Here is a 25,515-nt window from a genome sequence, read left to right as displayed (position 1 = left end):
TCGAGACTGGGAGCCCCATAATGAAAGAAGCTTTTACTTCTTTTGCTCTGCCCCATCAGCTAGCTGTACCTTCAGGTATGATCACTCATATGGAAATATCAGACAACCACATCATGACTGTGATATGGCAGGTTGCAACTTTATTTACAATTATATCACATCTAATATAATCAAAATAAACAGTGACTTAGATTAATATTGAGCCCTAGGTGTCACATATCAGTCTTCCAGAAGAAGACTTAAAAATGGGGTTTGTAGGACATTTCCATTCTCTTTTTCAAGGTTCAAGATCCCAACCCCCTCTACAAAGCTTTATGGTTTTCCATGGCAGGTTCTTAGTCATGACTCAATTGAATGGCTTTTGCTATTTGCTGTGTTTTTGTTCTCCTTGCAGCTTCCTTACAGTTCTTGGAGACACAACACTGCATACCACTTCCAGGATTTATGAGAGAAGGAACTTGTTTGAAGACATTTAAAACCATCTTTTCCAATGGTTTCCAGTCCCCTTCTTTTGGTCCTGTAAGATGAAAAATCTGAATAGATCTATGTCAGCCCAGTTCCTTCCAGGACTATTTTCTTGATCTTTGCTATTAGTAATCACGAACTATACAGTAGTATTGAGATATGTAGCCTGCCAAAATTTTGAGTGGTACCTACTCCCTGCAAATCCATTAACAGAAAAGGTCATCTTCAGGGGAATCCACAGCTGTAATCCATTTTCCCCATTTAACTGTCAGCTTCCCCTGTAGCTCCTTCCCAGGCATAGAATGGAGGTGAGCCAGAGACTCCCCTGGGAATAGCAATACTCTATCCGGTACCTGGGCAAAACATCCCCCACATATACCCACACAGGGCACAGTGGGATATTCTCCCCAAGGCACAGCATTCTGCTCCTCTTTTCCTTACAATTCAAGGACTCATTTCAGACTTAGCTGGATGCAGGCACAGCTATTTCTGTCATCCTGACAACAATTTGCAGTTACTTTGTGCAGAGCTGGGTGCGGCAAAGGACCCAAGGGAAATGCAAGCGCTGCTTGCTGCAATAGGATGCTTTATTTCTCAGGGGAAGAGAAGGCAAAAGGGTGTGAGGAAAAGGCAACTTTTGAAGAAGAAAACATCTTTCTTGTTACAAGAGTCTACTAAATTATTTTCTGTATAATATTTGGAAGTCAATCCTAAAAAGTAGATGCATTTACAGCTGTAACAGCCCCACTAAATCCAACTGACAAACTGACCTGTTTTAAGGCTAGGCTATTTTAGAGGCAGCAGAGACATTCTGATCATTTCTCACTAATCTTATTTCCTACAAAACACTGCTCTTGAAGACTCAAGAACAAAGAATCTACTGCTCTCTTCTTGCTTTCAGCCCACACTTATTTATCTTTACTTTCTTCGCAATGCCTCTTTTCCGTGCTTTATCTGCTTGACTAAAAAGCTTCTCGCTATCAAAAACATTTAGCTCATGTAGGTACCTAAGGAAAAAATCCAGATTTTATATTTGAAACTTAGGCCTCAGTAAGATGATATAGATCTGTTTCTCTATTTTAGATTAGACAATCATGGACTAACAGAAAACTCTGGGAACAAGAAATCTCTCTCCTCCCAGCTGAGTGCTCTACAGAAAGATCTATTGTTCTTGCCGCACCTCTGACGGCAATTGAGGCCACATTTTCCCTACTTTGATGAGATGTACTTTTGTTGAGAATACCCTACATTCCTGCATATGCAGTGTTGCCTAGAAAACCCAGATGGGGTGTTCAAACTTCCCTAGCTCAGGGCCTTGCTTCCTGGATGGTTGCTTTCACCACTGGGCTTTCTGGTCAAGTCTGGCTGACAGCTCTGCCTGCTCATCCCTTTGGCTGTGCTACTGCCCAGCAGCTTCTCCTGGTGCGTATTGTCATGATTTATGGCATTCGTTTACACTTCCTCTTATTTTCACCTATTGCTTAATACAAGGAAGATGCTGGGCTTTTCTCATGCTGGTATTTATGATGGATGGCTTTATGGAGCAGATCTGAGGACAACTGACCCTGAATGAAGGATTGATTGCTTTAGGATGCAGAAAAGACCTGTCTTAGACTGGCATAGAATTAATGCTCAGATATTGAATTAGGATCGTGGTGATGTCAGGGAAGAATAAATCAAATATTGGCACTCAGACAAAACCACAAAAGCTGCCTTTAAATTATAGAAAATAATTTTTCTTCTCTATACAGAAGAAAATTAGATACTCTTGATTGCACATGTTGGCAGGAGCCAATTCATCTTCACTCACCTTTTATTATTGAGTTCCACTGACATGACACAAACTGTACTTTTCTCTGGAGGACAAGAACTGTGATACATGGAATCCCAGACCACAAAAGTTCAGAAAAAAATCCAATATTTTTCTTTTTGGCACAGTAAGACTTCAAGGCCTGAACTTTTTAATAGCACTAAAATTGATACCACTGTGAATTGACTTCTAATACTTTCAAGACAAAAAGGGAAAACGAAGAATACACCGAAGGGGTAGTTCATAAGCGATAATAAAAGAATTCAGCATTCTGCATGTGGTTTAATTTACTAAGGGCAGCTAACATTTTAGAAAAATTACAATTACTTTCAAAGAATAGAACAGGTGCTTTGAAAGACAAAAAGGGATGAAATTAAGAGCCTAAAGCAAAATAAAAAGTAAACAACTAGCTTTTTCCAACAGTGAGATACATTCAGCTTAATTGGCTGTAATGAAAACATCTATTACCCAGGTGAGGAAGAAATGGGGACAACAGAGGCTATGGCAACCCTCTCAGTCTACTTTGTGTGGCCTTGTGCAGCATATACAAAGTCACAAAACGTGCCCTGAACCTCTATACTGCAGCACTGCAGCTCCATCCAACCTTACTGATGGAGGGCCTTTCACCTTAACACAGAAGCCAAGAGTGTTCAAAACCAAACTAGGATGCACATCAAGAAATAACCTTGTTCCAATGTTGTGGTAGATAAGCTCTAATATCCCTGATTGGTAAGAATATCCTCAGCTTTTTTTTAATAAAAACAAACAAACAAACAACCCCCCAAAAAAACACAACTTTTTTTTAATCTCACTCTTTTGTTAGTTTAATAGCTGAATCCTAGAAATATAGCACTATCATTTGATCAATTATAATGGATACACCGGCCTAACTTGATGGACTGAAACAACATAATTTCACAACAAAGGCAAAACCAGGTTTTGTGTTTTAGTTTGACACTGGCTGGAAGTAAAATACAGGCATCAGGTGTGTAACAGTGAATAGGCTGCCAGCAAAAAAATGATGATTGCCTTGTCCTTTATATGCTTTTCAATAGAACCCAGTATGATCCTCTCCATAATTTTTCCAGGTACTGATTTTAGACTAACAGGCTCGTAGTTTCCTTCGTCCTCCCTCATGCCCTTCTTGTAATCTGGTTTGGTTATAGTAGAATAAAGCTTCTCACTTTTCATTGTGCCTCCTAGCTTTGCCTCTCAAGAGTTTCCTTAATGCCATGTGCATTTAACTGTTGTGACCTTTGCCAGAAATCCTGCAGTTATCTGGTATTCTATTTCATGCCCTATATATTGCAGTCAGAGGAATTAGTGAGAATCTCAGCTTTAAAACAAAAAAACAATTAAATACTTTAGAATTCTCTCTGAGGAAAAGACTTGAATGCAATCTCCATGCTCTTAATAACCAGAAATCAAATTTAAAAAATTAATGTAAGTTATAAAAAGAAGAAAATAATTATAATTTTAAAGTTAATCATAATGCTTTATGCCAACATTTCACTCTTATTGTACAGCAACATTTATGACTGTGTAGACTGTATATATTAATTTCACATGAATAATTTTTTCTAAAACTGCAATAAAATTAGTTTCATGAATTGCAAATCTAAATAGAATTTGATTCCAACAAATATTTAAGGCCTCAAGCTGGTACCTAGCCAAATAACTTCACAGGAGTCAATCACAGTGAGAAATGTAATTTGCTCCCCCAACATTTCATGCATATACAGGAACAAAGATGAGGTTCTTACTGAAAGATGACAAAAAATCCACTGCAGATTTCATTACAGTAATAGATAATTATTCAAAAGTTAACCATGGAAATAGATGACTTTGAGACAACTTGGAAGTGGGGCATGAGGCTTTTCTACACAGCAATTCGTTGCAGGGAGTGTAAGACATTAAATTTCAAGTCATAAACCAGGACAGGCATCTATTTATAGAACTATCATCTGAGACATTGTCTATTATTTACTTTAAGGATCTGTACATTTCTCCCTGGCAGCATAGCACAGAGTATGCTGTGAAAGGCACAGCAAATTGTTATGCTTTGTCCTCATGAGTCCCAGCTAAAAGTGTTACATTTTCTTATCAGTTTTTGCTGGTTTATGTTGCTCACTGATGTAGTAATTGGAAAGGGGACACAGCTCACCCATGGTCTGTAGGTTATGAAAAACTGAGACTCACTGAGAGTCAGCCTACACTGGGTCAATGTTTTGATTACTAACTTAGGTATATTTTGTCCTCTTAAATCTCCTGAAGGTCATTATCCTATGTGATGGTTAGAGTTCTGGAGCATCGTGGTTGTATGATGTAATGTATACCCTGCCCTGTGTTATCAAGGACCAGGGGCAATGAAAAGAAGCCACAGGTAACCTTAGGCAGACCGAACTTGGAGGAATGTAATAGCACCTTCTTCAACAAGGAACTAATGGAGCAAAACTCAATCCAAGGGCTTGCAAAAACCCAAGATGGATTTACCGCATCCAATCTCAATGCAGGTTGATTTTACCCACTCACAGGCATTCTCTCACAGCTTTCATTCACTCACACTCTCACACCCACAAACCCGCAAGTTCAATGGTCTGTGCTGAAGAAGTCTGTCCAGGATCTCTTTCGTGCTATCAGTTTGTCAAACCCCTTGCTTACAGCTATCTCTCTGGCAAAAAAGCTGGGTTTTGGATAGAGCTTTTATACACTTTAGGAGTCCACTGTCATTATGAAATCATCCATTGCTTATGAATTCTGCCCTTACGAACCTTGTATGTCTCAGGTGAGAATGCTGCTCTCTGTTTGCATTTCTTCATCTGGAAAACACATTTGCCTGGAATGCACTCACCTGCACAGGCCCAATGTCTTTCATGGTGAGCTACCAGGGAAAGAAATGGCAGGTGTACCATGCTGTACCCTTGATGTCATGCTCCTCTCAGCAGGGTGCAGGATCCTCCGCTGATGAGTTGTCACGCCCTGTTCTTATCAGCACACAGCCCTTCAGGCTTGCCTGAGTCAAAATATGTGCTTGGTTTTACTGATGGGAACAGCGTTCTTCGTTACCTGCACAGGCTGTTCTCACTCTTCTTCTGGGTGGTGTCCAGGTGTTTACACACCTTTCGTTTCATGAATCATCTGTACCAACCTTGGTAACTCCATAGCAAGTTGATACATCTCCCAGTACCACTGTAGCCTGTGGCCAGCCCAAATCCAGCTGCCGAGACCAAGACAGGGCAAAATGCAGCTGACACTGGTGCAAGGCAGGGAAACAGAGCGTGCCTGGCTGTTCTGCTGCTGAGACCCATGGCAGGATGGTGCCAGCTGAGCATCCCCTGGTATGCATTAGACCATCTGCCAGCCAAGTACAAAATGCAGAGGGGAAGTCAAGGGGATAGTAAATGCTGGGGTTCCCAGATGGCACCTACAGGACCCTGTGCTAACCCCAAGGGGGCCTGCCAGTGGCAGAAGTTAACCAAAAGCAAGTCCAGCCATCGCTGCTTAAATGTGTTGCTGAAGGAAGAGAAAATGGTGATGTTTCATAGATTTATGAGACTCCGTTCATATATGCGTGTGCATGTAACACCTATTCCTGTGAGGCAACTTTAACATAATATTCTGGGAAGAACATCATGCACCTGGAAGTGGAAGAGGAGTGTGAACCAGCAGATGGCAGGCTGGGACTCACCAAAAGTTGCACCTTTGCTTGTGCAGTCAGGCCACTGTGCAGTGATGAACAGTGAACTCAGAGAGGTAGCAAGCAAGAAAGTGCACAGTGCTGTAAGGATATTAGCAGGGATGGAAGAAGCATGCTCTTGTCTCCACTTAGGTATTTACTAACACAGCATTTCTAACACAAGCAATAGGTAGGTTTCTCAGGAACACTATGTGTTCTAACACAACTATGTTCCCTTCCTTCTAGACCCTCAGTTTTCAGCTGCTAAATCTGCTGTTCCATTAGCTGGATATGCTAAAAAGCTCTGTGGCAGTATGAGATGGAGATAAGATGTAGGTGCACCCCAAGTTGAGAATATTGGGGAATCCTGTGCTGAGGTACTCTGCTGTTTCTTCTTGATGACATCTTTGACTGTGCTTGTCTAAGGACTTAAATGTAAACAGAGACTAAGAAACAGCCCTAAGAAACAGCCCTCTTCAAATGAAGGCTCTTAATACCTCAATTTTAAGGTTCCAAGTTTAATTCCAAGTTGTGCTACTGAATGGTATTACATAAATATGTTACTGAGTTATACAAAACTAGTTTGATCAGTGACTCGGGGATGTTTTCAAGGGAAATAACTTTCCTGAATTTAAATGAGAGTATTTCTGTTAGTTCTCCACAGAAATAAAACACTCCACACATGTAAATGAAACATAAACAATTTAAGCAATGTAAAAGTTATGACCTTTCTAACATATTTATACTTCTATATCTCCATAGAAGTCTTTCTGAAAACATATCCTATTGTATGTGTCCATCTATCACAGTCCATCAGGGACTGTGCAAGAAATACAAATTGGAAGATCTAGTATTCACAAGAGAGGTTTGAAAGAAGAAAGAGGTAAAAAAAGTAACAATACCTTTTGCTAATGATTGCTTAATCTTCAGGAGAAATTTTGTTAGCTCTGGGCCTAACTACCTTACTAACAACTGCCACAGCATCGAAGACTTTACGTGGGTGCACATAGAGGAATCCATTCTATCATCAGTTTAATTTCCATTTGTTAGTACGGATTTAATGTTAATACTGATAAGTAAAACTAGTGGGTTCTGTTTCCCTTAAAGTCAATGCATTTCTTACACAAAAATACAGCGATCACCACTGATGTAGTTGCTGCCATCAGAGACTGCCTTGCAGGTAAGTATATATTATAGTGATAAAAGCAGAAACTTTCAAAAGCTGAATCACTGATTTGTTGACCTGACTTTCTCACAGCATGTGCACTTCAGTAAAGCATAAAAACTATTGAGTCACAGCATCACAGAGGAAGAAAGAACAAAACTGTTAATTCTGAAAAAAAAAAAATTCTATTTTGCTTTCTAGCTCTGAGTCTCATAACATACATTTCATTGCTATGGTGAAGATAGGGAAAAACCTATGTCATATAGTCTCCAGTGAGATTCTGCATCATTTCTTGCATGATATGGGGATTGCCAAAAAGTGGCAGTGCAAATGTTGGTTGGCCTGCAAAATCTGAGATAGGCAGCCCAGAATGAAACAAATTCAGTTAAATTAATAGAACACAGTTAAGTTAGCTAGCAACTTTTACAGCCACTAGGGTTACTGAGAAGGTAACATCAAGTGAGCAAATCTGAGAGAGAAACAAATGAGAGACTGTGAATATGGAATTTCACAAAAATATTATTATCAATTTTGGTTTTTGTTGGGGGTGATTGGGTTTTTTGAGTGGGTTTATTTTTCCATTTTTTGAGATGAGAAGCATAAACAAATATTCAGAAGGGATGTAAACAGGTCTAAAGTGGCAGACATATGTGGTTACTGTTCCTTCCTTGCTAACCCCCAGAATATTATCCACTTTTTCCTTTTCCCTCCCAAAAAGAGGAGCTCATATTTTATGAGCTGCCAGCAGATTTTGGCAGAAGACCAAACGTTTCCAGAGTTAAAAAGAAAGCCTGCTGAACCTCGAAGACATTTCAGAGTTCAGATGAATAGACCCAAAGCGAGCACTGGTCTTGGTGGACAACCAACCAGCCTGACTTGCCTAATATTTACAGCTCAGTATCTACACTTTAGTGAATAAACAAATCACAATAGATCACTTTATGATATAGCAAAACCACAATGTGAATATAACAACTCCTGATATGTTCAGTGCTAATATAAATGATATGAACTGCAGAGGTCTGCATGGATGCCTCAATAACTGACAGAAGCAGCTGAGAATTGGATGTGCTTCCAAAACACTATTGGTTGTATTTGGATATACCTATTAAATATTTATATGCTAAGCATAGAATAAATGGTCCAAAAAATCAAATATTCTTGCCTTTAGTGACTCTAATTCTAGTAGAATGCTTCCACCTATTAGTGATGAGATCACTATTTCTTTTTGATTTTTAAGGCATTAGAAGCATTTCTACCTATTTAAAATTGAGAAAATATTTCCCACATTCATTTGTTACACATTAGCAATTACAAACAGTTTCTAAATGCTTTCAAAATACAGGTGACCTCAGATATCAACAGTTCTCTTTAAATAGAAATAAATGTGCCAATTGCTGTTTATCTAATGACTGTAATTATTTGTTTTCTTTTGCTAAGATGCCTTGGAATCATGAGTCCATTAGAGCAGGCAATCATTCCTTTCTCCAAAGAATTATCTTCCTGCTTAACTCTAATGGGAATCACAGTTTAACTTTGTGCTTGAAAGAAATCACTGAGAAATCACTGTTGGATCCAAGCCTGCTGGAACAAATCTGACAATAAACATTACCAGTCCTGTTCAGTAAATCTTTTGTGCTCTTTTCACTCAATATTCATTTCTATTTTCATCCTTTGTACAACACACCCTTCGTGTTTGGTGATACCTCAATACAGACAGCGTGTATTACTTTGAATGGTAAAGAATTATCTAGGGTTTTTTTTCTTTCTTCCCCCCTCCTTGGCTGAATTTTTAAACCTGTATACGTTGTGCTTTAAGGGAGGTCTTTCGCTGTATCTGGTGATTTAATGTGCATCACTGAGTACTACTATACTTATCCACTATGTTATTAATATCCATCAACCAACCACCCAACTCCCAGTGGCATAAATATAGCGAAGAATTCCCTTTTGCATCTCAGTGGTACCAGCATAGCACAAAAATAACCCCGAACACTAATTTCTGGCTCACTTTCCATATGTTATGCAGGATCCCTTTGCATTCTGGAAAGCAGGCTAGAACTTGCAAATTCAGCTTCCTAAATTGGCTGCCTCCGTATCAGTATATTTATTCTGCTGCCTTAGGGAACCAGAATAAGAAATAATGTCAGCACTAGATGGAGCTCCTGTACAGCAACATCTCAGGAGAAATCTTTAGGGCTTGTCTGCAACTGAAAAGCAAAGATGGATATATAGTGCTAGCATAGCAGGAGGATGCTTTCAGGGCAGTCAGGTTCACTGCAGCATCCCCATGCCCACACTGTCCTGCAGGATCCTGATTCCCTGACAGGACTGCTTCTTTTGAAATGTGAGGGCATCCCCAGGATCTTCTTTAATGCTGAAGATCTGCACAGATAACTTGTAGTCTCAAGGGTCTTCTATATGCAGGATATAGCACCAAGTAAGTTAAGAGGTGAAATTACAGTCTATTATCATCTACCAGCTAAGGAGCCAAGTGTCCACCAGAGCACACTTAAGGAACTTCCTTTCGACGAACCTCTGCTTTCTCACTGAATGCAGCTGCTCATTTTTAATAATAAGAGTATATGGTGCTGATAATGCCAAGGCTGTGGGTTCGAACTCTGTATGGGCCATTCACTTAGGAGCTGGAATCGATGATCCTTGTGGGTCCCTTCCAACTCATAATACTCTCTGATTCTAGAGATTTTCCATAATCTGAGTTTTTTTTTAGCAGTTACCCTTCCTAGAAGTGGAACACACTACAAACATTAACTCAGAATTCTGAGTCAAATTTCTGTCATAAAGTCTAGTGGTCAAACTGGTTTTTATACCAACTAGGTATTAACTGGTCAATAAATATTTTATCTGATACTATGAATGCAGTCTCAATATATGTTGACAAGTCTTTACACTGCCGTTGAACCAAGAATTTCTTGTTCAGTCTTGCGACCCAACAACCTCACATATTATGGAGGTGAGATGAAACACTGGAGAAGGCTGCTACTATCTTTATCCAAGATCGCTTTGCTGGCTAAAGGATGTGCAGTGAGAAATGGTATGGTCCACCCCTTAACCCCTCAGAATGACCTCAAAGAGGAGATTTTTTGCTACATCCATTAAGAAATTAGTTGTAACCAATGCAGACAGAAATCCTTTACAGTACATTTCACCCAGTTAATGAGTCTAATCTGCACCACTGAATAGATTGATGGAAATTGCACTGGAGAGCAAGCAGTGGGTGTATAAGGAGGTATGACATATTTCAACAAGCCAGAGTTGCTATCATAGGGGGAATCCAGACCTTACTACTTCATTAGAAGTCTTTGACAGTGCCAAGCAGACGGGTTGATAAAGCAGTTGATAAAGCCTCCTTGGATTTTCAAACCACTTTGACAAGCCTAAAGGCTCTTAAGGATAGTAAGCTGCCTTGCAATAACAGAAATCTTCACATGGATAAATAATTGAGTAGGGGCAGGAAATAAAGAACAGGAGAAAATAATTAGTTTTCTTAGTGGAAATTGTGGCCAGCCAAGTTCCCCACGGATCAGTGCTAGGCCCTGGGCTATTCAGCACATTAATAAATAATCCGGAAAAGATGGTAAAGAGTGAAGTTTGCTTATTACAGTATGCTGAATAACTCAAAATCAACAAAAACTGACTGCAAAGTACTGCAGAACATGCAAAGTACTGCATGAAACTGAGCCATTGAGCAGATGAAATGCAATACTGATGTATTTCCATATGTGGAGAAAAACAGACCTAGCTTTAAATACACAGTGATTATTTCTGACTGACTCTGCAAAGAGAGTTATGATAGACAGCTTTACACAAACCACTTCCACTAAGAAGCAATGCTCAGCAGCATTTAGGAAAGCAAACATCAGGGCTTACTAGAAAAGGAAAAAGAGAAGGGAGGGGAGAGGAGGAGAGGGAGAGGTGATTTGAAAAGGTGGATGAAGGAAGATTATTTAGTGTTTCTCATAATACAATAACTGGGTTTCCAATTGAAATCATCAGGTTGAAGACTCAGAATTAACAAACAGTAGAAGGTATTTTTCTTTGGTAAGGAAGAAGTGGAATTCCTTGACATATTATATTGTGCATACCAAAATTTTGCAGGTTTCCTAAAAGCAAGTGGCATGGAAGATAAATGCAGGAAGACCTATTAAATTCAAAAGTACTACTTCAGGAAAGACATCTCTACACCACAAATCACAGGCTGCTGGGACTACAAAGTGGAAAAATACCACTGGATGCTGATAGTTATACTAACTTTAAGTTTAGTATTCTAGAAGTATACCTAGGCAAAATACTTTGAATGGCAAATACTTAGTATGTATACATAACCCTTTGCAAAGCACAACTATTATTTAGTTATTGAAATGATAAGAAGGAACGATTACACCAGAGTAAGAGGCCATTACCTGCTTCTATCTGCTATTAAAATTTCTTTACCAAAGGTCTGAGTGCCCATGACCCTAGAAAAGATAATAACACTTGTAAAACTCCTACTCATACTCATCCTTGTTAAACACCCCTTGGTGCACTGACCTATAGAGAAAAACTGTTACACTGAGGAAACCAGATGGTGGTATATCTACCGCTGTTATCTCAAAGAATATTAAGCTCTGGCTTTGTCTTGCCTCATAACCTGCTTTCTACCCATTAGAAAAAGCCTATTTAAATCCTGACTGGCATATTTATCTGGCAGCCTTTCATCCTATTCTTGTGATGCAGTCTTTGCTTCTCACAAGGATATTACATAGAAATACATTTTTAGTTTTAAGAAGTACACACAGTAAAGCAATCCCCAACAACCTCATGCAGCCACTACTGGTCCTCAGCCCTCTTGGGCGGCCACACATTCTTTCTGTGAAAACTGAGCGGCTCAAAAGCAGAGCAAAAGTTGTCAGTTTGGATAAATTAGGGCAAACTACTAGGATTTGTTACAAAAACTTGCATGGAGAAGAATTGCTTCGTGCATTACAGTCAGTGTACAGAACATATACATAATATATGCCCAAATACCATGTACATACTCCACCCTTTCATTAAGAGGCAGAAATTATAACTCCTCATGCTCACCATATTAATTCCTACCCTAAAACTGTTTCTAATTAACTCCTGCTGAACTTACACTAAGGCAGACAGATCAGCCACAGACACGGCCATCCCATGAAGTGCTTGTTCTGCTGCCAGCAACGGAGGGAAAGGCAGTGCAGCCTGATCTGCTCTGCCTTGGGCTGCCTGCTGCGCAGCACCCTAACAGTTTACCTAATTTCATTAGGGTGATTAAACATGTCAGTAACACCACAAACAGCCTAAGGCCAGAACAGAAATAACCCACAAACTGTAAATTTGGCAAATAATGCTTCAGCTTGCACATGCACGTAAGAATTAAGTCCAATGCAGACCCAACTGTAATCAACCATTGCATGTCCTAAAATTTTCATAAGGACAAGTTAAAGGGGATATATGTTTTTGTAAAATTCATACTATTTCTTAGGTCAAAGTGCTATTCCAGTACTATCTCAGAGGTGTGTACTAGACTTGGACAACACTTAGAGATTAAGCAATAAAATGCCATACATATGAATTAACTAATGGTTTTGAAACTTGGAAATTGCCAGAGTTCTAATCTAAACAAAGTTTTACATTGCTGTTTTAAAGCTTATCAGACTAGTCCTTATGAAAAATTTTCACAATCAAGTCTGCTTTTTTGATGCCTTTTTTTTTCTGATAGTTATTTGGTCCTGAACAAATTTCTACTGTTATAAATCTCCTCAAAAATAATTCAGAATAAAACAGTTTCCATCTATTGACTCATCTGAAGCCTGTTCACTTTGATTCCTTCTTGCCATAGTTATCTACTATTTCTGCACTTGATTGCATTAGTGAAACAAATAGAAACAATAGAAAATGTGAAGGAGAAAGAAACAATAGAAGATATAATTGAAAAACACACAAGAAAATTAGCAGATAGTGACTGCCTGCCTCTAATAAAACACTGTGAAATATATGTAGATTTTCAGCCTACCCCAGCAAATCACTAGCCTTCTGCATTGTGGCTGCTATATTTTCAAAAGGAACAGTAGAATTCTGTATCTGGCCATAGGATGAGACGGTACTTCCAACTTATTGGCATCTGTCAGTAAAACAGGTTTAAGAAACTGCAAACAGGAAAAGTAACATAGTTTTACCACATTTTGGAAAGACTTGTTGGCTGAAATAGGCCAGAGCAACTGAGCGCATTGCTGACAGCTGGCATGAGAAACCTTCAGCTGAAACAAGAGAAGTCTGGCATTGTTATAACGTGGTGGTTCAAAAGATGGTACCTAGGTGACCTTGATTAGAGGCATTACCATCTGGACCAGATGAGAGGGGAGTCAAGCAGCCTCCAGGGACCCTGAGACTTCACCCATGGATGGGGTGAATGCTCACCCATCTGCATCCCTTGATCCACAATGGGCCAGCACAGTATGAAGGAGAGAGAGGGACAACCAGGTCCCGAGCTGCTCAGGAGTCAAAGCACAGGGACACCTCACAGAAATGGGATGGTGGGATGTCAGGGGGAGGAAATGCCTACTTGGAGTGGTGCTCTGTTGCATTTGCTCTCTGAAGATATCAAATATTCCTCCTGTCTGTATCAATTATGGAAAAATTTGGAACAGACAGAGGTAATTTTGAGTTAGTATTTAAAAAACCCCAAACAACTCATAACAAAACCAAATCCACAAATCTTCTAGTAATAGGAGACATTTGGATTTTTTAAGTAGTGAATCATGTTAGCTGAGAAATCCACAGAAGCAGTAAGTGGTCTGCGAATCAATACAGGCTGTAGTTTATTATTAGACATTACTGCATCTTTGGTTTCAGAAGCAGTTTTTCAGCTAATGTTGATGTGTAGAAAAACACAAATGTAAACAGGATAACGCCAGCTTTCAAAGAAACTTATTTTTCCATGTCAGCACACTCTTTTAAGAAAATTATTTTCTCACTTAATAGACTTTTCTAATTAGAAAAGTGGCAGAAACACTAACATTAAAAACAAACAAACAAACAAAAAGAACCCAACCCTAATGATTACTTTAAGTATGAAGTATTTGCCACAGCTGAGAAAACAGGGGAGGGGGAAATAAAATTAGTAGTTATCACCTATTATTGTGTTGTTATTTGGAACTATACGAATGGTTCTGTATCCCTTTTATCACTGAAAAGCCTGAAAGTTTAATTTGCTTACTAGACGAGAAGATTCAGCTTAAATGCTTCCTAAAAAAACAAAGGCATAGAAAATGAATGTCATCAGTTAAGAAAATGTCACTGGGTATATAACTTCGATTTAAACAGCCAAAGATAATATCCACTCCCTGGTATACTTCAGGGCCTACAAGGGAAGCTCAAAATTTTCCAAAAATTACTCAATTCTGTCCCAATGTGTCAGCATGCAGATAGTCTAAACAATTCCTAGAGATTATTAAACACAGAGTTAAAAATAATATGATTTGCCCTTCACAAGCAAAGTCCATTAAACACTTTTTTTTGATTGAATGTTGCTTATTTACTGGGCTCTAGTTTATTTCATTATACCCACTGAGGGACCAAAAAGCCAGCCAATATTTTCATGACATATTTCTTCACATCTGTGTGACCTGACTACCAGCAGAGCTGTTTTCTGTTTTTTCTTAAATTAACAGAAAACTGGCATCCGGCATATAGTATTGCCTGCATTATTGCCATGACCCAGGATAAGGGAAAAGGGCCTGCAAATGTCAATGATTAAACCTGAACTCTGACAGAAACGCTGTTCCATCATCTCCAACAGAGCTTACAGACATGACCTTTTAGGTTCAACTCACCATCAGGATAATTTTTGAAGAAATCCAATGCGGTCTTTGCCTTTAAGCTCCTATTCAAGGTGTCCATGTGCATTGATGTTATTTGTGTACTTCTTTGCAAAAAGTCCCTAGTGTTCTGCAACATGATTCATAACATAGAACCAAAACTATGCAACCAAACTGCAGGCATGGCTGCCCAATAAGGAAGCATCAAACATAGACAGAAATCTGTAGTCACTTGAACATGCATGGAAACAGACTTTGGGCATGGACTGAACATTGTTTTACATTGACAGCCGACAACTATGCACAAAAAATGCCAAAGTTACTGATTCCCTTACAGAATTCTACTGTTCTTCCCTCTGTCCAGGGACACATACACAAGCTGTTGTCCACCCTTCACTGTTGGTACCTCTGCATGTTTTTTGCTGTTTTCTTTTGTACAGGCATTAGGAAAACAGATTCTACATTATCATACAACAAAACTCATCAGAAAACATTAAGGATGGCAGCTAAGAGAAAATATGTCTCCACCTACACTTGTCTGCTGATGAAATCTGAGGGCATCTGAGCATCAGTGACCTGTTCAGAGCACACTCTAGTTCCTGTTTAAGCCATGTGCTTGAATTTCTGCTGTGCTGAAAGCTGAGAGAGGGGAGAAGGAGGAAAATGTCGGGGTTCTGGAGCGCTCCACAGTCCTACTGCAGTATGGTGTGGAGATGGGGCTCAGCTAGAGAAGTAACCATGTCTGGTAATACAGACACCAACTGCACACCACAGGATCTGACCTAACACCATTGGGCATCAAGACCCATAATCTGTAATGCAGATTATATAAACACGGGCAAATTGAATGACATCTTCGATGATGCTCTGCCATAATGAAGGCAAAACCTTCTCTTGCCCTAAACCTTCTCTTAACCTAAACCTACCAGAGTGAAGTCTCTGATTTCAGGAATAACGCTTAAAGTACAACATAAGGTCTTCCATTTCCACTTTCTCTGCATGGCACGGTTTCTTCTTTATCACATTTTCCAAAACTTTCTCCCAAGTTGTCTCCCTACTTCAAGAATGTAAACTGAACAGAGAAGCCCAGTATTTATGCTCTACAAATTGCCTGTAGGAAGAGTAGACAGCACTTTCCCTACATGATGAATTTGAGATCTTAAGATCAGAAAGAGGACTTGGGCACCTCTTCATGAAAATACAACAGACGTCTTAAAAATACTCACTCTTGAACAACTATTCTAAGTGATTTCAGCTTTGTGCGGTGTTTAATGCCTATAGGAAATGAAAATAAACCAAACATCCTAGAAGAGGATACTGAAGTGGGGAAGGAATTATAAGCAAAAGCAAGAAAATTACAGAAAAAAAAAAAGGAGCAATAAGCACCCTATTTGTGAGGGTCATCTCATGACTCCAGAGAGGTACAGATCAAGTATCTACCCCTGAGCCTGGGTTCCTTTCATAGCCAGTGGAAATAGAGGGGTTCTTGTAGGGTACAGCTCATATCATCCTGAAGAGAATGTCTCAAATACATCAGACAGTTTGCATGCTGGCAATACAAATTTGGTTTTCTATTGATTGTAGAAGAAGCCTTTGGGATTGGAAAATGGTTTTAGTCACACGATTCCATTTGTCTCTAAGGGGTTGAGCATTTCATTTTTCCATGTAAATATGGCCCTGAAAGGTGTAATTAATAATATAGCACTACCTCATTGATTAATTATTTAAATAAAAAGTATAGCAGGCTAACTTCAGTTTCTCTAGAGAGGAGATGCCAAAGAGGACTTCAGATTACATATCGTCTGAATAAGTACTTTCCTGTTTCCATTTACTATACAATCTAATGCATATCGAGCGCTTGAAATTTTGTGGAAAAATTCAGGACAAACTATCAGTTGTAACACTGTATTAAAATAACTAAAGCCCTCTAGGTAATGACATTTCTCCTCTTTTAGATGAAGGAACTATAAGCACCTTTGACCTAATTCCATGAGTCAGGCACCTTTTTTTCTACCCATCTCTTTGAGCCAGCAGAGTATTTCTGCTACTGACCAACTACTGCTGAAAGCTTGCACAGGTCAGATTGACTGCAGGCATAACAGAGTCTATGCACTTCAAACAGAGAACATTTCTAGGGTCTGTCTGCAGAACTATGTTTTCCTAAACATTACTGATTAGTTGTTCTTGCTATCAGCTTTATTTATAGAAATATCACCTCTAATCCCATCCCAAGACCACTGGAAAAGGAGCTATCCATGGTCTGCATCCAGATGAGGAGCTGCTAAGTGTGGCTTTGCACTGGGAGGTGAGAACTTGCATTAAGGCTCAGAAAACTTTGGACTTGAGCTCTTGCAGGACCAAGCCCAGGGAGATTATGTCTTTACTCACGGAAATAAATGTGTCTTTTCACAGGAGAGTCATTTTTTACATCTGAGGTCTCAACTGCATCACATAAACAGGGAGTTTCCAGTATGTTAGAAGTCTGTACTCTAAAATAAGTACATTAGTTTAGTGCAGTGAGTCTAAAACATAGCATATGAAATCAAGATAAAATATTAAGAAGATAATTATTTTTTTAAGGCATTTGTTCAAGGCAGCTGAACTTTAAAGAAAAACCATGAGCAGCTCCATTTCTTATTCTGTATCTTCTCTGCCAGTTTACAAGGGAATAATTCAATAACTGATTTAATATGACTAAAAAGATTATCTACCCATAGAGTTGAGTGCTACAGGGTTTCTAAAAAGATTAACTTTAAAGTCCTCATTTAGATATGACCTTGGTTTATCAATGGACATAAAGACATGTCTACATGCCTTACTTCAGTACAAATAGGTTTATGAACGTAGCCCTCCCCAGCATCCAGGACAGACGGGATGTTGTGCAGGAAGACACAGCCTCGAGTCACACAGCTTTCACATGTGTAGTGGTTTGAGCCAGGTTTTCCCCCTGAAACTAAGAAAGTGGTAACCCCCAGGGGGTGGTGACCCTTGGGGCTTTACCCAATCAATGCTCCTGCAAAATATAAACATATCTCTGGAGACCGGAAGAGAAGCAGTAGTACTTGTTGGAAGAAGAAGAGGTGGCCATGTTGTAGAGGCCACGAGGAGAAGGGGCTCTGGCCCCTTGGGGGCCTCTGCCCCCCCAGCCCCCAGTTGGGGGGCTGCAGGGACTTGGAACAGTGTTAGCTGGACTGAGTGCCTGTGGCTAGGAGCTGGGGGAGTTTTCTCCCCTGTAAGCAGAAGTGGGAGACGCTGGGAGCAGCGACGGAGCAGCAGCAGAACAGCAGTGTCCGAAGAGCAGTGGCAAAGAGCCAACTGATAAGAACCAAGAGAAGCAGCAGATGCCGGTATGCAACTGAAGCAGACACAGAGTTGTCTGAGGAAACGAAAAAAAAGGCCAGCAGCAGAAAGCAGGACAAGAGACCCGAGCCAGCAGCAGGAAGAGAGTTTCGGAGGGTAAGAACTGGACAAACCAAAACCCCCAAACTCACTAGAGACCCCTCCGAGAAAGAGGAGGGGGTGGTGGACTGAGTGGAGTCCTAAAGTGCAGTATGCACTACAGAGAGGAGCAAAGAAGCTCCGGCCTCCTGAGAGCTCAGCCAGGATGGCCAAAGGAATGTGTGTGGAGGGGGTGACCTTGGGCTTTCCCCCCCTCCTTGCTGCAGCTTCAGAGAAGCTGGCAGCCATCTTTGAGTCAGAGCATGAGAGCTCTGCACAGGGGCTTGATTTCCCCTGAGGATACCAGACTGTCACGAAGACCCCCGTGCTTCGTGATATGACCATGGTGTAGCGGCTGTGTCTGGGGTTACGCAGCCCATGGAAAGACCCCCTGTTTGAAGACGGGGGCCGAGAGAGGCTTGGAAGACCTCCCTCGTGTGTGCTGGCAGAGAGCCAGCAACTACTACTGCTGCCTAGAAGAGAAGACACAGAAAGCCTACTGCCTAGAGAGAGAGAGAGAGACCTGCTGCTAAAAAGACTGGAAGGGGTCTTTTCTTCTTCTTCTCTCCTGGACTTTTATTTGGAGAGAGAAGAGATTTGGCCCATTGTAAATATTATTGTCATGGTAGAGATAGATATAGAGTTAAGATTGTATGCAGTGTATTATAGTATTTATTTATGTGTATAGTCTTTGTAATATATTCCTTCCCCCATATTGAGTCTCGTGTTTTTGTCTGGAAAACCCATCTCACATGGGGTTGAGATGTGGGTGGGGGGCTAGGAATCAGAATTGGATTTTGGGCCTGCTCAAACCATGACAACATGGCATAGGCATCTCTAGGTCCTGTAATCTCAATTCATTTCTAACAATGAAATTTTGGAATCAACTTCTGAGTCAAACTTCCAGGTATTTTAACAACCATGAAGGTTAAGAAAGAGAAAATGACCAGCAGACACCTGAAAATGAGCTAAGAGGTCAACAGTCACAGAAATATCCCTGCTAGTAATGTGCCTTGAAACTTTTCCAGCATTAGAATCTAGTGTTGGATTTCTGGAGCCAGAGAAAGCTCTTTGTCTTTCCCACGTGTATTAATCTACTTAATAGTTAATCATGAGATGACGTATAGTAGTGATTCTGAAAATGAACTCCAGAATTCATCTGGACCCAAATTCTGCTTATCCTACATATTTGAGAAGTCTACATTAAGGGAAAATTTCTGAAAATTTTCATCTGTCCAGAGATTTGTAGTGTTTAAAAAGGCACTGGAGAGACTATGTTGAGATGAACAGAACTGCAAGACAAACTTAAACTTAGGATGGTATATCACTTCATGTATATATGGTCTCTATGGGAGTACTTTACTAAATAATATATTTTTCCTAAATTAACATCTAATGTTTAATAATTTCATGATATATTTAACTGTCCTTATTTCACCTTACTTGCAAAGTTTGCTCAGAGTTCAGCTGGGAAAATGGATCCTGTCCCTGTGTCCCTTTTCATGTTTGCTTAAATGTATAACCATGAGCTTGTCAAACCATGACTAACTGGTGGGTAATGGGAGCAAATTTTAAAAATCCATCCATTTCCCCAACTCAGTGACACGTGTAGTTTCCACTGCAGTGACCTACTGAGCTGCAAACATGCACAAGCACCAGAATAAAATCATTTATGCTGCAAACACATCATGCTGTTTCTCCTCTAGCTCCATTCCTAATGCTCCCCCAGATCAAGACCCAACAACTCGTACTTCCATAGCAGATCTCATAATATTTAAATTTCTCCATAAAATCCTGACTACATGTTTATTGATCAGCATCTGCACTTCCTGATAGCTTTAAAACCTTCTGCTTTTTGTGAATGGTTTGAAATCACAAAGCAGACATGGGGAAGGTAACAAGTAATTTAACCAAAAACCCTTCACTTTGTCCATAATTTTTTTCCCTTGTGCCCACAGCAACCCCCTGGTGCTGGTTCTTGGGTCATGATTTTTAAATGCCTGGGCTAGGCAATGGATTGCTCAGTAAATAACTTGATTTCACAATAAGTGACATCAATGTACATTGCACTGTCAAAACTGTTGGGAGAAGAATCAGATCTGCTTTCCAGACAACCTTCCAGGGCAACAGTCATGTGATTTTAAAAAAGGTAAGACACTTTAGAGGTTAAAAAAAAACCAAAAGTGAATCTACTGTGCATTTATGTTTGAAACAAATCTCAGTTTCTTGCTTTCATTGTCTCAGGTTTCATCCATGCCACAAACCTGGAGGATAACACCTTCACTCTCAATTCAGTATAGAACAAAAAGGAGGCTTCCACAGTATCACAAAACAAAGTGAGAGGGAAAAAAAACCCATATTAAAATACAGTCCTTTCAGAAGCCTTTTAATAATGAACTGTATTTAAAAATATTTTAACAGTTAGGATTGGGGTTGGAACTAGATGGTTTTTTAAGTCCCTTCCAACCTAAACCATTCTATAACTCTATGGTTATCCTCAGTAACTACAATGAACCAATCAATGAGTCTTAAACCATGTTTATGATACAGAATATACTTGATTTTCCACATCTTCAGTTTTTGAATCACTTCAGTAAGATTTTTACAAATTTTCCAAAGTCCACAGAAGACAAGGAAAATAATCCTACAATTACTGAGATGCTATTTGGTTTTTGTTTTAGCAATAATACCTGCAAGTCTCAATAAGACCCTCACAACTCTCTCATGTTACTTTCCAATAGCCACAAAAAAATTTAAACATTCCATTCAATGGATCCTTGCTCAGTTTGTAATGTTTACAGCACACACTGAATATTAAAAATTGGAAAAAAAAAGACATTTTGTTTTCAAGTGCTATGAAGATATGAAAAAGACATCAACACGCTGTACACCTCCAGTAGCTCTCTTTTAGCACACTTTGGAGTACAAAAAGTCATAAAACCTGATGAATAATGGTATTTATCAACATATAATCTGTTTATAGACATATAAATGTTAGGCAGCCTGCTACTACTAGTTCCTTTATGCATGTTTTTTCTGTATGTAAAAATGTAAGTGAACATCTTTTAACTGTAACTCTGCAAACAAACTTCTTCAGTATGCCCTTTATACCCACTAATGAAAGAAAGTGTGAGCACTGCAAGACTGTCACGAGAACTGTGCACTACCTGCACTTAGGCTGCCTCAGCTGCCCAGGACACCCTGCTGACGGGGCCAACATCACTCAGAGGAGCTGAGGTCACCTTTGGCATTCTGGGTGGTGTTGTTTTGTTCGCTTGTGTGTTCCTTGATGATCTAATCCATTTTAAGAGTTATAGCAGAAACTCTCACGTGAAAACAGGTTAGCACAGAAATCTGCACTCTGGCCATCCATCCAATTTATACAGATCTGACTTTCAAGAATTATTCCACAAGCAGGTCACCCTAGGAGAAACTTTGTAATTGCAGGTTTAATTCCACAGTCACTGGGGTGGTGTCGTGGGTTGACCTTGGCCAGATTCTAGGCACCCACTAAAGTCGCTCTGAGCTGGGAGACGTCTCACAGGCAAAACAGACTCAACGTGGGGTTGATATTAAAATTTATTACTAACAGGATAAGATCTAAAGAGTGAGAAATAAAACAGTCTCAAACACACTTTCCACCCACCCCTCCTTCCTTCCATGTTCTCCCTCCTCCCACCACAGCAGTGCAGGGAGATAAGTCCACCCCTCGGGCAACAGGTCTTCCAAATCTGCTGTCCTGTAGGTCACTCTTCCATGGGCTGCAGGGGGACAGCCTGCTTCACCATGGTCCTCACCATGGGTTATAGGGGGGGGCACAGCTCTGAGTCCTCCCACTGCTCTCTGGGGTCCCTCCCACGGGTAACAGTCCTTGATGGACCTCTTCAACATGGGTCCACCCCTCAGGCAGTAGTTCTTCCATATCTACTGTCCTGAGGGTCACTTCTCCATGGGGTGCAGGGGGAATCTCTGCACCCCAATGGTCCTTCATAGGGTGAGCTGTACCGACATGGATCCCCCACAGGGCCATGAGTCCTACCCAGGAATAACCTGCTTCGGCATGGATTTTCCTCTCCACAGGCCACAAGCCTGTTGAAGGACTCCGCTCCATCCTGGGCCTTCCACAGGGGGTAACAGCCTTCTTCCATGCATCCATCTGCTCCAGCCAGTTTGGCTTGACTTGGCCAGGGGGGAAGGGAGGGCAGCACCCATTGGCAGGGGCCACTCTGCTGCCCTGGCCTAGCCCACAGGGCACCCTCTCCCCCTCCCCTCGCAGTTCACCTTGGGGGCTTTGGCGCTGTCAGTGCTGTTCGGTTCCTCGGGCAGGACGAGCTCCAGCACAGGCTGCTCGCGGGGCAGGCCCAGGGGCTGCGAGGCCGCTCTCCACGGGGCCGCACACCCCAGCCCCAGCCCCGGCCACCCCTTTGCAGAAGCCACCACTCGGCTTGGCCAGCACTGCCGAGAGCAGCATGGGTGGCTCAGCCAGGGCGCCACTGCCTGCTCCGGGCTAGGCGCCGAGAGGCCCAGGCTGGGCTGCTGCTGCCCCCCTCCTCCACCCCCAGCAGGGGAGGCGGCGGGGCCGCCCAGGAGCTTCAGTCAGCTCTCCCCTGGCTCGAAAATTCTTCTCCACAACAAACTTGTTCTTAAATATGTTATCACAGAGGCATAATTATTGGCTCTCCCTTGGCCAGGAGCAGGAAGTCCCTCCTGTAGCCAGCTATCATTGGCTTCATTGGGGGGGAAACTTCTAGCAGCTTCTAACCGAAGCCACCCTATGTAGCCTTCCCCTGCTACCAAAAAACCCAGCCACCTCAACCCACGACAGGTGGTAACTCACATGTATCCTGACGGCAGCCAACAGGCTCAAAGGGCACCATTAATATACCTTTTTCCTAATCCCTTAAAGAAACACCTTTTCCCCCCCTCCCTTCAATTGTTGTTCCCCATCCCACTGCTAAATAATAAAAAAGAAGCTAAATCAAACAAGGGAGAAAAAGCAGTCCTAACTTCTTTCTTCCTGAGAAGACCAAGTACAGAAATACTCAAACTCATAAAACTCACAAAAATGGAAATGAAACCTGGAAGAAGACCTGTCGTTCTGCTTTGCACAGACCAAACCAAAAATTACTCATCAAAACAAGCCAAGGTATTGTTGATGGGGTCTATTTTTGGATGGCCAAAGTAAGTGCTCTTATGTTACACAACATTGCTAACTCCCAAGACTTCACTTTGGGCAAAGCAGCAGTTTCCCAGGGGAAGCTGCCAGGCTGAGTTAATGGTCATCAGTGCAGCACACATTTGAGGAAGCGACAGGTACCAGAGACCACACCACTGGAAACAGCAAGAGCTTATAATTCAGGTAGAAAACATGCATTTGGATCCACCACCTGCTTCTACATCAAGAGCTGTGGGCCAAAATGCCTGCAGGAGACGCACTACAATCCAGGGTGGGAGAAGAGCCAGGCTTGCGCTTGTCCTGTCCTAGTGGCCTGGAGGCACCAAAACAAGGATGTACAGTAAGAGGGAGATGTACCGAGTCCCCCGGTCTGTGCGAGATAAGGATCACATCTAGACATGCACCCACAGGCCAGTTTATGCTTTGGTCGATCTTTTTTTGAATGTAGGAATAAACGAAGAAAGGATGACCGCTTGGTGACGCAAATCTTAAAGCGACAGGCCACCTTGGAGGATGAAGGCTTCCCTCTGTCTGTACTTTGTCCTTTATCTTTTTTAACAATTAAAATAGTTTCCAGTTAAAACATTTATATCCAGCAGTAAAAAAGCTGGCTGCAAAAGAGTTTTGTCTGGACAAGATAAGAACACTGAATACTTTTACCGTCACTTCTGACAAATCTATTCCTAAGACTTAGTTTGCTATTGAATCTGCAAGGATGTATTTTAAAATAAAAGTTTTGCTTTGCAGGAGAATGGAAAGCATCTAATAATGAAAACTCATTATCCAAGCCACGAGAAATTCATATTATAGATAGATATAGATTGATAGATAATTACAAATGGCAAATAGAGTACTTTCAGGTGGCTTTGTTTATGGCAGAAACACACTGAGAGACCTGTAGTTCTGCAATGGCGGAGATATTCCTGAAAAAGAGGGAAATATTATATACATTCATACAGTTAAACTCTTTCCAGTGGCTTGCCTCTTTCTATATTGCATTTTTAACCCTTAAAACATAAGTAATTTCAAAGAATGGGATATGTAAGAAATATTTATTAGATCTCTGCTACTCTCTTATAAAGTCTTTTGTTAAAATGTTTTAAAAGCTGGATTTCAGTTGTGTTTGACCATAACACAGCGATCAAAGTAACCTTCTGTTCAGCACAGAGCAGCATTGAGCTCACTGATCAAGTTGCTTCATGCACAGTGTTAAGAAAAAGAGAGTAAAGAATTATCATTGCTTACCAAAGCAGGAATTGACAAAGCCATACCACCTACAAGCATGCTCCCCTCCAATCCACTTGCCACGGATGTTAGATGCAAAACTGAGGGTAGTGCCTGAGATGCACACTAACATGTCGCTGATACTGATGTTCAGGAGGAGCATGTTGACTGGGTTACGCAGGGTTTTAAATTTGCAGAAGAGGATGAGGACAATAAAGTTATTCAAGAAACCAAAAAAAAAGATGAATCCAAGAAAAACAGCCACTACTGTGTGCCCACTTCTTGTGAGTCCAGCCCTTGGCTCAACAGGATCTGCAGGTGCACCAAAGCTCAAGTTGTATGTCCAAGTGTGGTTCATTTTGGACTTTGACACAGATCATTGAGGGCAGAGATGCTGGATGTCTGTTGCTGAAGTACTCCAGCAGTTTCCCAGAAGAGTTGTTCCATCACAGGTCAAGTCATCTCAGAAGTCTTCTGACCTTCTTACATGGTTATGCAGGTGTGAAATACTGTATTTCAGCACAAGAGTATTTTCCTGCACCGTGTCTTTCCAGTGGTCTGCTCTGCAGTAACTCCAGGGCAGCAGAATCAAGCAAAAAGTCACGTCAAATTCATCTTTGTTATTTAAACCTAGGATCATGTTGGATGATCTTTTCTGATGCTCAGAATGGAAGGTATATTAAAAAGATGCTTCAGCATGGTCTCCTCTTTCAGAGTAAA

The 25,515-nt window shown here is 40.8% G+C and overlaps 1 protein-coding gene across 1 annotated transcript in view; it reads right to left on the bottom strand.

Annotated features, from left to right (window-relative positions):
* The window catches only part of LOC113963648 (pinopsin-like), a 62,136-nt gene extending 36,914 nt beyond the window's left edge, over window positions 1-25,222 (bottom strand). The window contains exon 1 of the mRNA XM_027674989.1: window positions 24,817-25,222. Within this exon, the coding sequence (XP_027530790.1) occupies window positions 24,817-25,153 (337 nt within the window). The 5' untranslated portion in view covers window positions 25,154-25,222. The remainder of the gene's footprint in view (window positions 1-24,816) is intronic.
* Between the last annotated feature and the right edge of the window lie 293 nt (window positions 25,223-25,515).

This window comes from Neopelma chrysocephalum, unplaced genomic scaffold (assembly GCF_003984885.1).
Source record: "Neopelma chrysocephalum unplaced genomic scaffold, ASM398488v2 Primary Assembly neopelma1_25, whole genome shotgun sequence".
NCBI classification, from domain to species: domain Eukaryota; kingdom Metazoa; phylum Chordata; class Aves; order Passeriformes; family Pipridae; genus Neopelma; species Neopelma chrysocephalum.
The sequence above is the reverse complement of the archived record's forward strand: the minus strand, read 5'-3'. Positions and strand labels throughout refer to the sequence as shown.